Source organism: Anguilla anguilla, chromosome 2, assembly GCF_013347855.1.
Source record: "Anguilla anguilla isolate fAngAng1 chromosome 2, fAngAng1.pri, whole genome shotgun sequence".
Lineage (NCBI taxonomy): Eukaryota > Metazoa > Chordata > Actinopteri > Anguilliformes > Anguillidae > Anguilla > Anguilla anguilla.
Genome location: NC_049202.1, coordinates 66,839,917 through 66,850,158, shown reverse-complemented (window position 1 = coordinate 66,850,158; position 10,242 = coordinate 66,839,917). Strand labels below are relative to the sequence as shown.

General features: G+C 43.8%; 1 protein-coding gene across 3 annotated transcripts; it reads right to left on the bottom strand.

Annotated features, from left to right (window-relative positions):
- Positions 1–917: 917 nt before the first annotated feature.
- si:zfos-323e3.4 (volume-regulated anion channel subunit LRRC8E) lies at positions 918–10,134 on the bottom strand. 3 transcript variants are annotated; one of them, XM_035406471.1, is made up of 4 exons: positions 8,293–10,134; positions 6,857–6,908; positions 4,723–4,870; positions 918–3,735 (listed from the first exon to the last, which is right to left on the bottom strand). In XM_035406471.1, the coding sequence occupies exons 3-4, from the start codon at positions 4,861–4,863 to the stop codon at positions 1,402–1,404; spliced, it is 2,475 nt and encodes an 824-aa protein (XP_035262362.1). In that variant the 5' UTR covers positions 4,864–4,870; positions 6,857–6,908; positions 8,293–10,134; the 3' UTR covers positions 918–1,401. The 3 variants fall into 3 exon arrangements, with proteins under 3 accessions (XP_035262362.1, XP_035262363.1, XP_035262364.1); XM_035406472.1 differs by having other exon boundaries at positions 6,857–6,903; XM_035406473.1 differs by lacking the exon at positions 6,857–6,908.
- Positions 10,135–10,242: the final 108 nt, after the last annotated feature.

Below are 10,242 nucleotides of genomic sequence, written 5' to 3'. Positions count from 1 at the left end.
CTTCACATTAGCAGTCTGCTGTGTTACACCAGTTTGCTTGTAAGCGATAGTGCAGTATGCATTTGGAAACACAGTATCCACATTCACACTGCGATGTACTTCTGTCCTGTAGGATGTGCACTCCCTTCGTCCTTCAGCCATTATCTTGGTAAAACGAACTGAAATACCCGTACAAAAACGTCCATTATTAAATGTGAGTGCAATGTCTCGATTAACAATCATGTCGAATATGTTAAAAAGGATTTCCGCACAAAGGTCTTGTAACAAGGTAGTGCTTGCTGTCAGAACTGAGGTAGAGACTGGAGGCTAAGGTTTGGCTGGTGAGGTGTCGTATAACTCCTGCCATTCTTAAGTCTTTTTTTTTTTGGTCCTTTTCACACAAACGAGGGCTTAGGAGGTCTGAAAGGGCTTAGCTTGGGGGGGGGGGGGGGGGCGCAGTTGAATCATCAGTAGCTTTTGGGCAAGGAGATAAGGGGGGTTGTTGTGAATGTGAATTGGTGACAAAGAACAAGAACAACCAGTTCAACAAGACGGTGCTGGCCCATCCCTCACACAAAAATGCGGTGCTGCTTCCCGTAGAATGGTGTGGCACGTTGTAAGGGAAGCTGGCAGATGTGGTGATGTGCTTCTAAATTTGGCTTTGCATGCCTGGACAGGAGAAAGTAGAGTACTGTGTTTTGTGATGACGATGTTCAGGATGCAGACTAAACGTTCTACACTCCGGCACTGAAAGATATTCACAAGTTATGCACTATCCCTGCTAAACTGGATCAAAATGCAAGACAACGACAGCAAGGGCTATGACATTTAGTTGATCTGGTGTACAGTTGACAATTTATGATCAGTGCAGAAATGATAGAGAGTAGTCGACGATTCAGTTATAAACCATCTCACTTAAGGACCTGTATTGTACTTTTTCAGCAACTGCCATGACTGATGGGCCCGTATGGTACGGTTCCCTTGCTTCTCAGCTTTTAAATACAACCGTGATGGAGTGGCTTGTGTCCATGTGTCGATAACAGAAGCCAGAGAAAGGTGATTCTGTCTGTGTAGATGGCAGGAAATTCAATACATAGATGGTCATGTTGATACATGCATTATTCACATGTAGGCATACACAGGAAGTAGAAGGTGGCTATAAAGGTACTTCCTAATTTTGTAAAAAATAAAATAAAATAAAATAAAAAATAACAAACTTGCTTATGTTTACAGCCTAGAGGTACGTCGGAGTATCTTTTGTAATTGCTTAATCAACTACACTCATTTTTCTGACTTGTACCTGTTTTTCCACCAACTTCAGCTACCTACCTATTTTTTTCCACCACCTTCATCTATCGTACAGCTGAGTTGTATGGGGCATTCAGTCCTGTGTCTACCTAAATTGGTTGGCAGGCTGACCTCTCATATCAGTGACCTCTCTGTCTCGTGTCTCTCATTTTGAGCCCTCTTTGCTGCCCCTCCGGTGTCACTCATTCGCTCTCTGATGTCCGAGGGCAGGACTTCCAGGATGTGCTGCTCTACAACTATCCCGCTGAGTTTCAGCATGGGGCAGTCCCCGATTTCCAAGGGCAAGGACTCCAGGCGGTTCCCCTTGAGCTCCAGCCTCACCAGCTGGGCCAGGCTGGAGACGCGGGGGGACAGGGAGGCCAGGTTGTTGTTCCCCAGCAGCAGGGACTTGAGGCGCTTGCAGGAGAAGAGCTCGTCGGGCAGCGAGTCCAGGGAGTTGGACGCCGCTGCAAAGTACTGGAGGCTCTGCAGGATGCCCACCTCGGGGGGCAGGGAGCTGAGCCCGTTGTGGGAGACGTCGAGGTGCCGTAGCTTGGTGCAGTAGAAGAGCCTGCCGGGGAGTTTGCGGATCTTGTTCCAGCTCAGGTCCAGGGTCTCCAGGGCGCGCAGCTTGCTGATGTGCTCGGGGACGTACAGGAGGGCGTTGTGCCAGAGCCTGAGAGTGACCAGGCGGCGGCAGTGCTGCAGGCTCATGATCTCCTCCACCGACGATAGCTTGTTCTCCTTCATGTCCAGCTCCTGCAGGTTGGCCAGGCTGAAGACGGCGCTGGGTATGCGCTCCAGCTCGCAGCCCACCAGCTCCAGGGAGGTGAGGTTTCCCAGCTTCTTCAGGCTGCTGAAGGCCTGCAGCTTCACGCCCTCGTTGTAGATGCACAGCCGCTGCAGCTGCTCGCCGGTGTCCGACACGCTGGCCGGGATCTTGGCCAGCCGGCAACGCAGGGTCAGCACCCGCAGGTTCTTGAGCCCCCGCAGGGTGTCGAGGGAGGCGTTCCGGGAGACCTCGTGAGTTAGGGAGCCCGTCAGGTGCAGCTCCTCCAGCCCATTCAAGGTGTACGTCCACATGGGGATCTGCTCCAGCCCCTCGAAGGAGAGCCGCAGGACCTTCAGGCGGTCGCGCAGGTTGTTCAGAGCAGCCAGCTGCAGTTTGATGGGGCAGTGGATCAGGCAGAGCTCCTGCAGGGAGGTGAGCTGGGAGATGCTGGCCGGGATGGTGACGTCCTTGAGGTGCTCCAGTTTGAGGGACTCCACCTCGGTTATCTCGAAGAGGGTGTCCGGCAGCCCCGGGAGCATGAACAGGTGAATTTCCAGCCTGTTGCTGGCATTCTGGGACAGCTTCTGCCGCAGCTTCTTAGCCGTCCACTCGTGGTTGAGGTTGACCTGCCCCAGCCGGCTCTCGCTGACCTCTGACAGGAAAACGGCAAAGCGCTTGGAGTACAGGGCGTCGTACTGGTCGCTGAGGTGCAGGAGGAAGGCAAAGTCATTCTTGACATCTGGAATGTCATTGATGCCCGTCTCCAGGCGCACACTCTCAAAGGAATACTCCTTCAGTGGCCTATGGAAGAGCCAGTACAGGGTATAGATGCACAAAACACCATATACCCCAACAAAGCAGATGTAGCAGTAGGCCAATTTGGAGAAAAGGTGGGCTTTGACGTGGTTGCAGCAATAAACATCATACCCCGTCAGCTCCTCTGGCACAGAACACCGAACTACGATCTCAATATTGGACACTAGGGCAGCATTGTAGATGGTAATGAGGAGAAATTTGAAGACCTTGAGGGACGTCTGCAGCACATACATGAGGTAGAGCAGATCAGCCTCCTCCACATGAGTACGAAACTTTTTCACCTTTTCAAACAGAGCTTTGGCCTGTTCCCCTTCCTTCTTGTCCAGAACAGAGATCGTCTGCGGGGCCTCCAAAGCCTTCTTCTCTTGATTGGACTTGACCGAGGAAGAGCGCACCAAGCCTGCGGTCTCCTCATCAAGAGATGAAGCATCTGCAGCTGATTTTGACATGGTGTTCCTCCTCCAGATGTCCATCTTCTCCTCCCCACGCTCCTCAGACACCTCGCTGAGGGCCCGTGTGGTCCAGGGGGAGTCAAAGCACTTGCCCAGGATGGTGACGAAGAGTTCAATCTTGGAAGAGGTGCCGGGGAACTTGAACCAAAAGCTACTGGCCACCATGAAGATCATTGTGTGGATAACCACCAGGTACGGGAAGTATTTACCGTACCAGTGCACAGCTCTCTCGTAGCAGTAGTGGTTGATGAAGACATACTGGTGTATGTCCAGGTCGTTCTTCTTTCCAAAGAGCTCACGTGATGCATTTTTAAAAATGGGCGTGTTCTTCTCGTTGTCGTGGTGTTCTGATATGTGGCTGCAGTCGATTTTATCCGGGGAGGAGACCGCAAGGTGGCTCGGGAGACAGGAAATTTTATCCTGCGTCAGCTGTTTTGAAGAAAGCAGAGTGTTACAGCAATAAGGCGTCCGTCTATGGGTACCACTGCATCCTATTCTATTCAGGTGTCCCCTGAAGACACTGCAGGTGCATCGCAGTACTGTAACCTAATCTTTGAGGTTAAGTGAAACTTCATTGATTAAATTGAGAGTTCATTGGTGAAAGAAGCACATGGCAGGACCCTTGGACTTTCCACCTCAGGACACATTACATCAACCCACACATTTCTGATGGGTCCTTCCATCTGTTGGAGGAACAAAACGGATACTACTAACAGAATTTAAAATCCGTTAAGAGGTTTTCCCTTTCACTTTTGAACAGTAGACAAATGTACATACTACTAATTATTTCCAGCTAAGTGCTGGATTTAGCTATTTTGTTCAAATAAATTCCTCATTGGGATTCAACTCCTCCTTATCACGCAAACAAGCATCTGATCTGGACACATCAGCTTTTGTGAAATACCAGCCTAAGATTGCTATAGCCAAAATTCTAAAACTGCAGAATCAGTCTTTAGGCACAGTGCGCTGCAGTGACCTTAAAGGGTCACTCAGCCTCACTCTTACCAGCTCCTACCGTAGATAAGACCAAGGCTTAATATCCCTGGGTGACACCAAACAATGGAGGCCCAATTAAAAGAAAATAAATCAGTTTAGCAGTGGTTTAATAAATAAGGCTGAAAGTGGCTGTGTTGCTGTGTTGAAGTGTTGCTAGAATTTTCAGATAATGAAGGCCACCCACTCGAGACAACAGAAGTTTAAGACCTCTTCTCAGTTGGGCACAGATAGTAAGCTCACTTTAAAGTCTGTTGAGTGAGAGGCGGCTCCTTCGCTTGTCAGTGATATCTGCTTTATATTGTGCTGTTGAGTAGCACAGTACAAATGATTTAAGGACCCAACTCTTCATAAATGCAGCTGTCTGCTGTGTTAAGATATTTTTTTCCACACTGGGACTTCCACAAGTCTTCTGGTTCTTACCTGTAAGGTGCAGCCAAATACACCAATCATGAGCATGACAATGCATAGGTACTCTGTGAACACATCCCACCATGGCTTCAGAACCCTGAACTGGGGGTTCCGGTCCGAGGCAAACTGCCGGAACTCATTCACTGGGATCATCCTGAACCTTGAGGGATGGAGAGGATGGGTAAGAGAAGCATGGACGAGAATATGAATTAAATGCAAAATCTACTACTAATGGCTCACAAAATACACTACATGGCCAAGAGTATGTAGACACCTGACATACAACAGCTCATCCAGAATTATGTGCATTAATATGAAGTTGGTCCACCCTTTGTTGCTATAAAAACCTCCACTCTCCTGGGAAGGCTTTATGCTAGATATTGGAGCACTGCTGCATGGATTTGCTTCCATTCAGCCAGAAGAGCATTAGTGAGGTTGGGCACCGATTGGGCGATTAGGCCTGGCTCACAGATGGCTTTCCAACTGATCCCAAAAATGTTGGATGGGGTTGAGGTCAGGGCTCTGTGCAGGCCAGTGAAGTTATTCCACTCGACAAAACCATATGGACCTTGCTGTGTGCCCAGGGGCATTGTCATGCTGGAACAGGAAAAGGTCTTCCCAAAACAGTTAGGGAAGCACAGAATAGAATCGTTTACAATGTTATTGTATGCTTTAGCATTAAGATTTGCCTTCACTGGAACTAAGGGGCCTAGACCAAACCATGAAAAACAGCCCTAGACCAAGGGGTGTCCAGATACTTTTGGTATAGTGTATTAACTTGTTTTGAAGACAGTAAAACCTGTCTTCAAAACATTTCAGATTTGTAGATGCTGCATATAGAACAGAATTGGTCATTTATTTATTGTGCTCAAACTTGGGTTAATAGGCTGATTAACTGGCTTGAACCAGAGCACAGTTGTGCATAATAATTCAAAGAGAGATGAAATAAATTGTATATATTTACTAAAAACAGACTACTCTAAATGTGTGTCAGTAATGTGAAGCATTACACCAGTGTCCAGTTTTATGGGTAATCAAGTGGGGAAACCTGAGCAGCCTTCAAGCTAACAGTCTGTGAAGGGGAAACCCCGTTTTCTCTTTTGTTTCTCGCGTGTAGAGTTTCAGAGCAAAGAGTATAACATAAAAGACCGGTAGGTACCCAAAACGCACAAACTAGTTTGGCAACACCAGGAAGAAAAAAATGCAGAAGAGCTTCGTTCTTTTGAAGGGGATATCTGTAATTTCACCTAACAAAGCAACTGGCTAAAATTCAAATAGGCGGCAAAACATAGTGTAGAGTAGAATCGCAGGTGTCTGAGAAAATGTGTGGTGTGTTTCGTTTGATTATTAAACTAACGCGATTAAGGAGGCAGGCCCAACCGGCTAATTAAGTAAAATATTACGTTATGTGTATTTTAATGTTTTAAACATATTCCTTAAAATAAATATCTACCGGTAATCAGTGTTGAGAAAATTCTAACAAGACAATTCAGATGAAATTCCATTCTATGTAGCCTATTAATAAGTTATACTGTAGGCTAAATCTGTCCCTACTGGTTTCCGTAATGCACGAAATTTGAATAAGAAAGATGCGCTCCAAATATCACATTAATGCTTTGTTCACAAATTTTAATAAAAGGAAGTGTTTCCATCGTGTGGATAGTCGGAAAAACATACTTTTCGTTATAAATTGTCCGAATGATATGTGGAAATTATTATCGTCTACATCCGACAACGTGTTGGAATTTTACATGTTCTTAGGCCAACACTTTTTATTTATTTATTTATTTATTTATTTATTTATTTATTTATTTATTTATTTATTTATTTATTTATTTATTTATTTATTTATTTGGTATCTCAAATCACAATAAATACCGGACTTTTCTTTAAACAGTTATAGTCGATCCATGGTGGAAAAAAACTCAACACTTCAAGTATAGATCTTGATCAGATCCAGTTCAGGTTACCTGTTGATAACTTCAAACTCAGTATAGCTACGAACGCAACTCCAGAACTTTCCTAAACTCTTAAAATGTGTTTAACACATAAACTCGAAGCTGTACTAATACTAATTTAGGGTACTTCAAAAACAGCTCGTTAATTAGAAGGATAGAACAAAATGTATCACGCTTTAATTTTTTACCTGCGCTCGTGCACACTCCACAGCCGGTAAGCTCCACCAGGTCAGCACTGTGCTAAAAAAATATACGGGATTGTATCCATCACAAAGAAAGGCTTCTGCGTGTATAATAATCCCACCCTACCCGTATGTTTCAGACAGGATTGTCAATTTATATTCACCGAGCGAATTACTGACTTTCAAATTACTGTAACCAGACTGGGGTCTACGCGGAACACAACCTGTCGACCAATACGCCAGGTAAAAGTGCGCTACTGCTCCTCGCCTCGCGCAGCTGCGCACAAGCAAGAAAAACGTAGTGAACAAAGCCGGCCTTGACTGAAGGGGCTTTGTAGATTTGCGTGGAGGTGATTGGTGAATGTGAATTAAAAAAACATAAATAACAATACTACTACAAAGATCTACGATTAGTCTATCATTAAATGACTGCACTTAATACTAATACTACAAATAGGCTATCATAATCACCAACGTTGCTACCATTTTTTCCTCACAATAATAATTATGTTTACTGAATTATTTATTTATTTATTTATTTAAATAACGGGGATATTATATTAATTGTATCAATCAATCAAATCGATTTAGCGGAGAAGTGTATTGTTCATGTATTGTTCAGGCTGAATATGAGATAACGGCATACAAAGGACGATAGGCAAATCATTTTCATTATAATTGCGATCATACAAGACGTCTAGGATGAAAGCTCGGAACAGAAATGTAACAGGTATGTAAATAAATAAATAAATACATTAAAAAGTTCACATAATTAACAGAATATCCATACCTGCCATCAGCGAGTTTGAAATGTAAACCTGAACAATCTGAGCTCTAGCTGTGATTAGACAATTTCAGAATCACGATCTCCATGACATTCCCGTGGTAAATTCATCTAGTACATGCGAAGCGTCCACAGACATGAGGAACCTAAATGATGACCGTGACATTGTGACCAGAGAATTATAATTTGTTTTTTTACTTTAATATCCAGTTATTGCTGACATTCTACAACTTGTGTACTACTGACATAAAATTAAAGAAATAATAATAAGTGCACTTTCATAGTATGCCTACGTGTTCCAGCACTGAACTGTACGTCAAACTTTATTTTAGCCTACTTTGGTGTCCCCTGGTGGTCATAAACCAACATTTATCCACACCACACATCCGCCTAAGAGCATGAGCGCTTTCAGGTGTCCGTTCATTAAGCCTGGATTAAGAAAATTTAGCCAGTTGCAGGGACAAATGTTAAAACTAGTGTAAACAATTCATTTTATTAATATCGGAACCGTAGTGATGTGATTTACATGAGTTTTGGAGGGTCATACCTGGGGAGTTTACATGTATACTGATAGTATTTTACTTGGAGTATTAAGATGACCCAAGTCTCGGTCATTATGCTTTAGCGGAGCTTATCTTTGTCCGCTATGAAGCTTTACCTGTTGAAGTTTTATTCTTGTTGTGTGGATGCATTTCTTCCCGCAGTGTCGCTCGTTTCTTCAGCTTTGATCATACGAGTAAAATGCAAATGTTTAGAAAAATATTTGTACATTATAGTTTCTTATGCTAAAGAATGGATTATTTAATGCTATGTAAAAGTTGTGCGAATTGCTCTGGATAAGAGCGTCTGCTAAATGCCTGTAATGTAATGAATCCTGATTCAAAGTAGATATAAATAATAAAGAATGTCCCATCATCATAAGAACTGTTTGCCTTAAGCAATTATAAGACCACCCGAAGTTTCCTCGGGCACATCGATTATGAGCGTTCATCAGTATTCAGCTGACATGAGCTGGATTATTACACTGAGTAACTGGAACTGGCAGTAGACAATTGAGAAAGACTGAGTATGTTTTACAATAAACAAATACTTTAATATACAATGCGTTTGTTATACACTCCGTTTTTGCTTCAAAATTTACAAAGCGTTTGTTTTAAATAATCAGGTGATGTTAAGTCTGAACTAAGAAAAACTCGTCCCTTTCATTTGGAGAAGCAAAATAAAATTCAGCACTCACAGGCATTTATCCTAAATACAACACATGCTCCGTCAGCAAGAAACGATATAAGAATCCAATTCTTTACAAAGTGTAAGTCCGTAAGAGAAAAAAAAATCTAAAAAAAAAAGCTTTAGAATTCTGTACAAGACTGTATGGAATATCAACATACAAAATGCTACTCGTTTAATAAAAAAAAAAGGAAAAAATGAACTTGTAGCTTTAACTGCTGTTACAAATACATTTCCTACAACCAATGAAATTTCTGTTTGAGAGACCAGGCCCCCCACTTGAAGTAAAATTTACGTTCATTTTTGTTTGGGGAAAAACGCAAGGTGCTGAGTAGAAGTGGTGTGAATGCATATATTAAAAAACACAATCGCAGGGATATTTTTGTAGCGTTCTTACATTCATCACCACTCCGCTGAACAAAAGTCCTGCAGCTCTGAAGCTCGTCGCCACAGTTCCCCTTCGCAAGAGCTCTCAGATACAAAGCCGATATAGCGGGCATGTAATACACGCGATGTCTTGCACAAAACCACAGTTGACAAGCTTCGTTTCTGGCTTGCGTAGAGCACCAGTAGCACCACCCTCCCATCTCCAAAACCACAGAGTGTGCGCAAATATACTGATCGAGCGGTCAGGTAAGACAACGTCGCTTGGCGGTCGCGGAAGTCTCCAGTCTCTTCCAGCTCTTCATGTGGCCCAAAGGATACCAAACTTCCCCATTTTTATACCCGCATCCCCTTTATTCCCCCACTCATTGTCCACGCTGGTTGGCCTTCAAAAATAATCAGTATGTCTCTCTGTTACCTCTCTCAGAGGTCCAAATCATTCACAGGTCTTAATAATCTGTGCTTTAAAAAAATCCAGCTAGAAAAAACTTTTTTTTTCTCTTGACAGCTATAAAGTCATGTAAGGTCTGAAAAGTACTTCTCTGTGAAGCGACTGATTACCTGAAAATTAATTGAAGATCTGGGATGACCTCTTTAAACGGTGACCGTGTGTTAAGACCTGAGATAAAATAAAAAATAACCAGGAACCCCTGGGGTCCCGAAAGGCTGGAATTTGCTGTGTTCCATTTGATGGATGACAGTGACAGTGAGAGAAACGAACCTGAAGCTTATGAAGCTGCTCCCCTTTTCAGAGCCAAGTGGAGCAGCAGGGGTCCAGAGGGGTAAACAGCAGATTCAGCCCATGGGTTGGCGAGACTGCATGTGTGGGTGTGTGTGTGTGTGCATATGTGCATGCCTGTGTGTGTGTCTGTGTATGTGCGTGAGTGCCTGTGTGTGTGTGTGTGTGTGTGTGTGTGCGTGTGTATGTGCGTGTCTGTGCATGTGTCTGTGTATGTGCGTGAGTGTGCGTGTGCGTGTGTATGTGCATGTCTGTGTG

Excerpts from the sequence above, each read along its gene's own strand:
- si:zfos-323e3.4 (XM_035406471.1), bottom strand. The coding sequence starts at position 4,863 with ATGATCCCAGTGAATGAGTTCCGGCAGTTTGCCTCGGACCGGAACCCC. Across the intron at positions 3,736-4,722 it reads TATTTGGCTGCACCTTACAG|CTGACGCAGGATAAAATTTC; the intron begins GTAAGAACCAGA and ends TCTTCAAAACAG.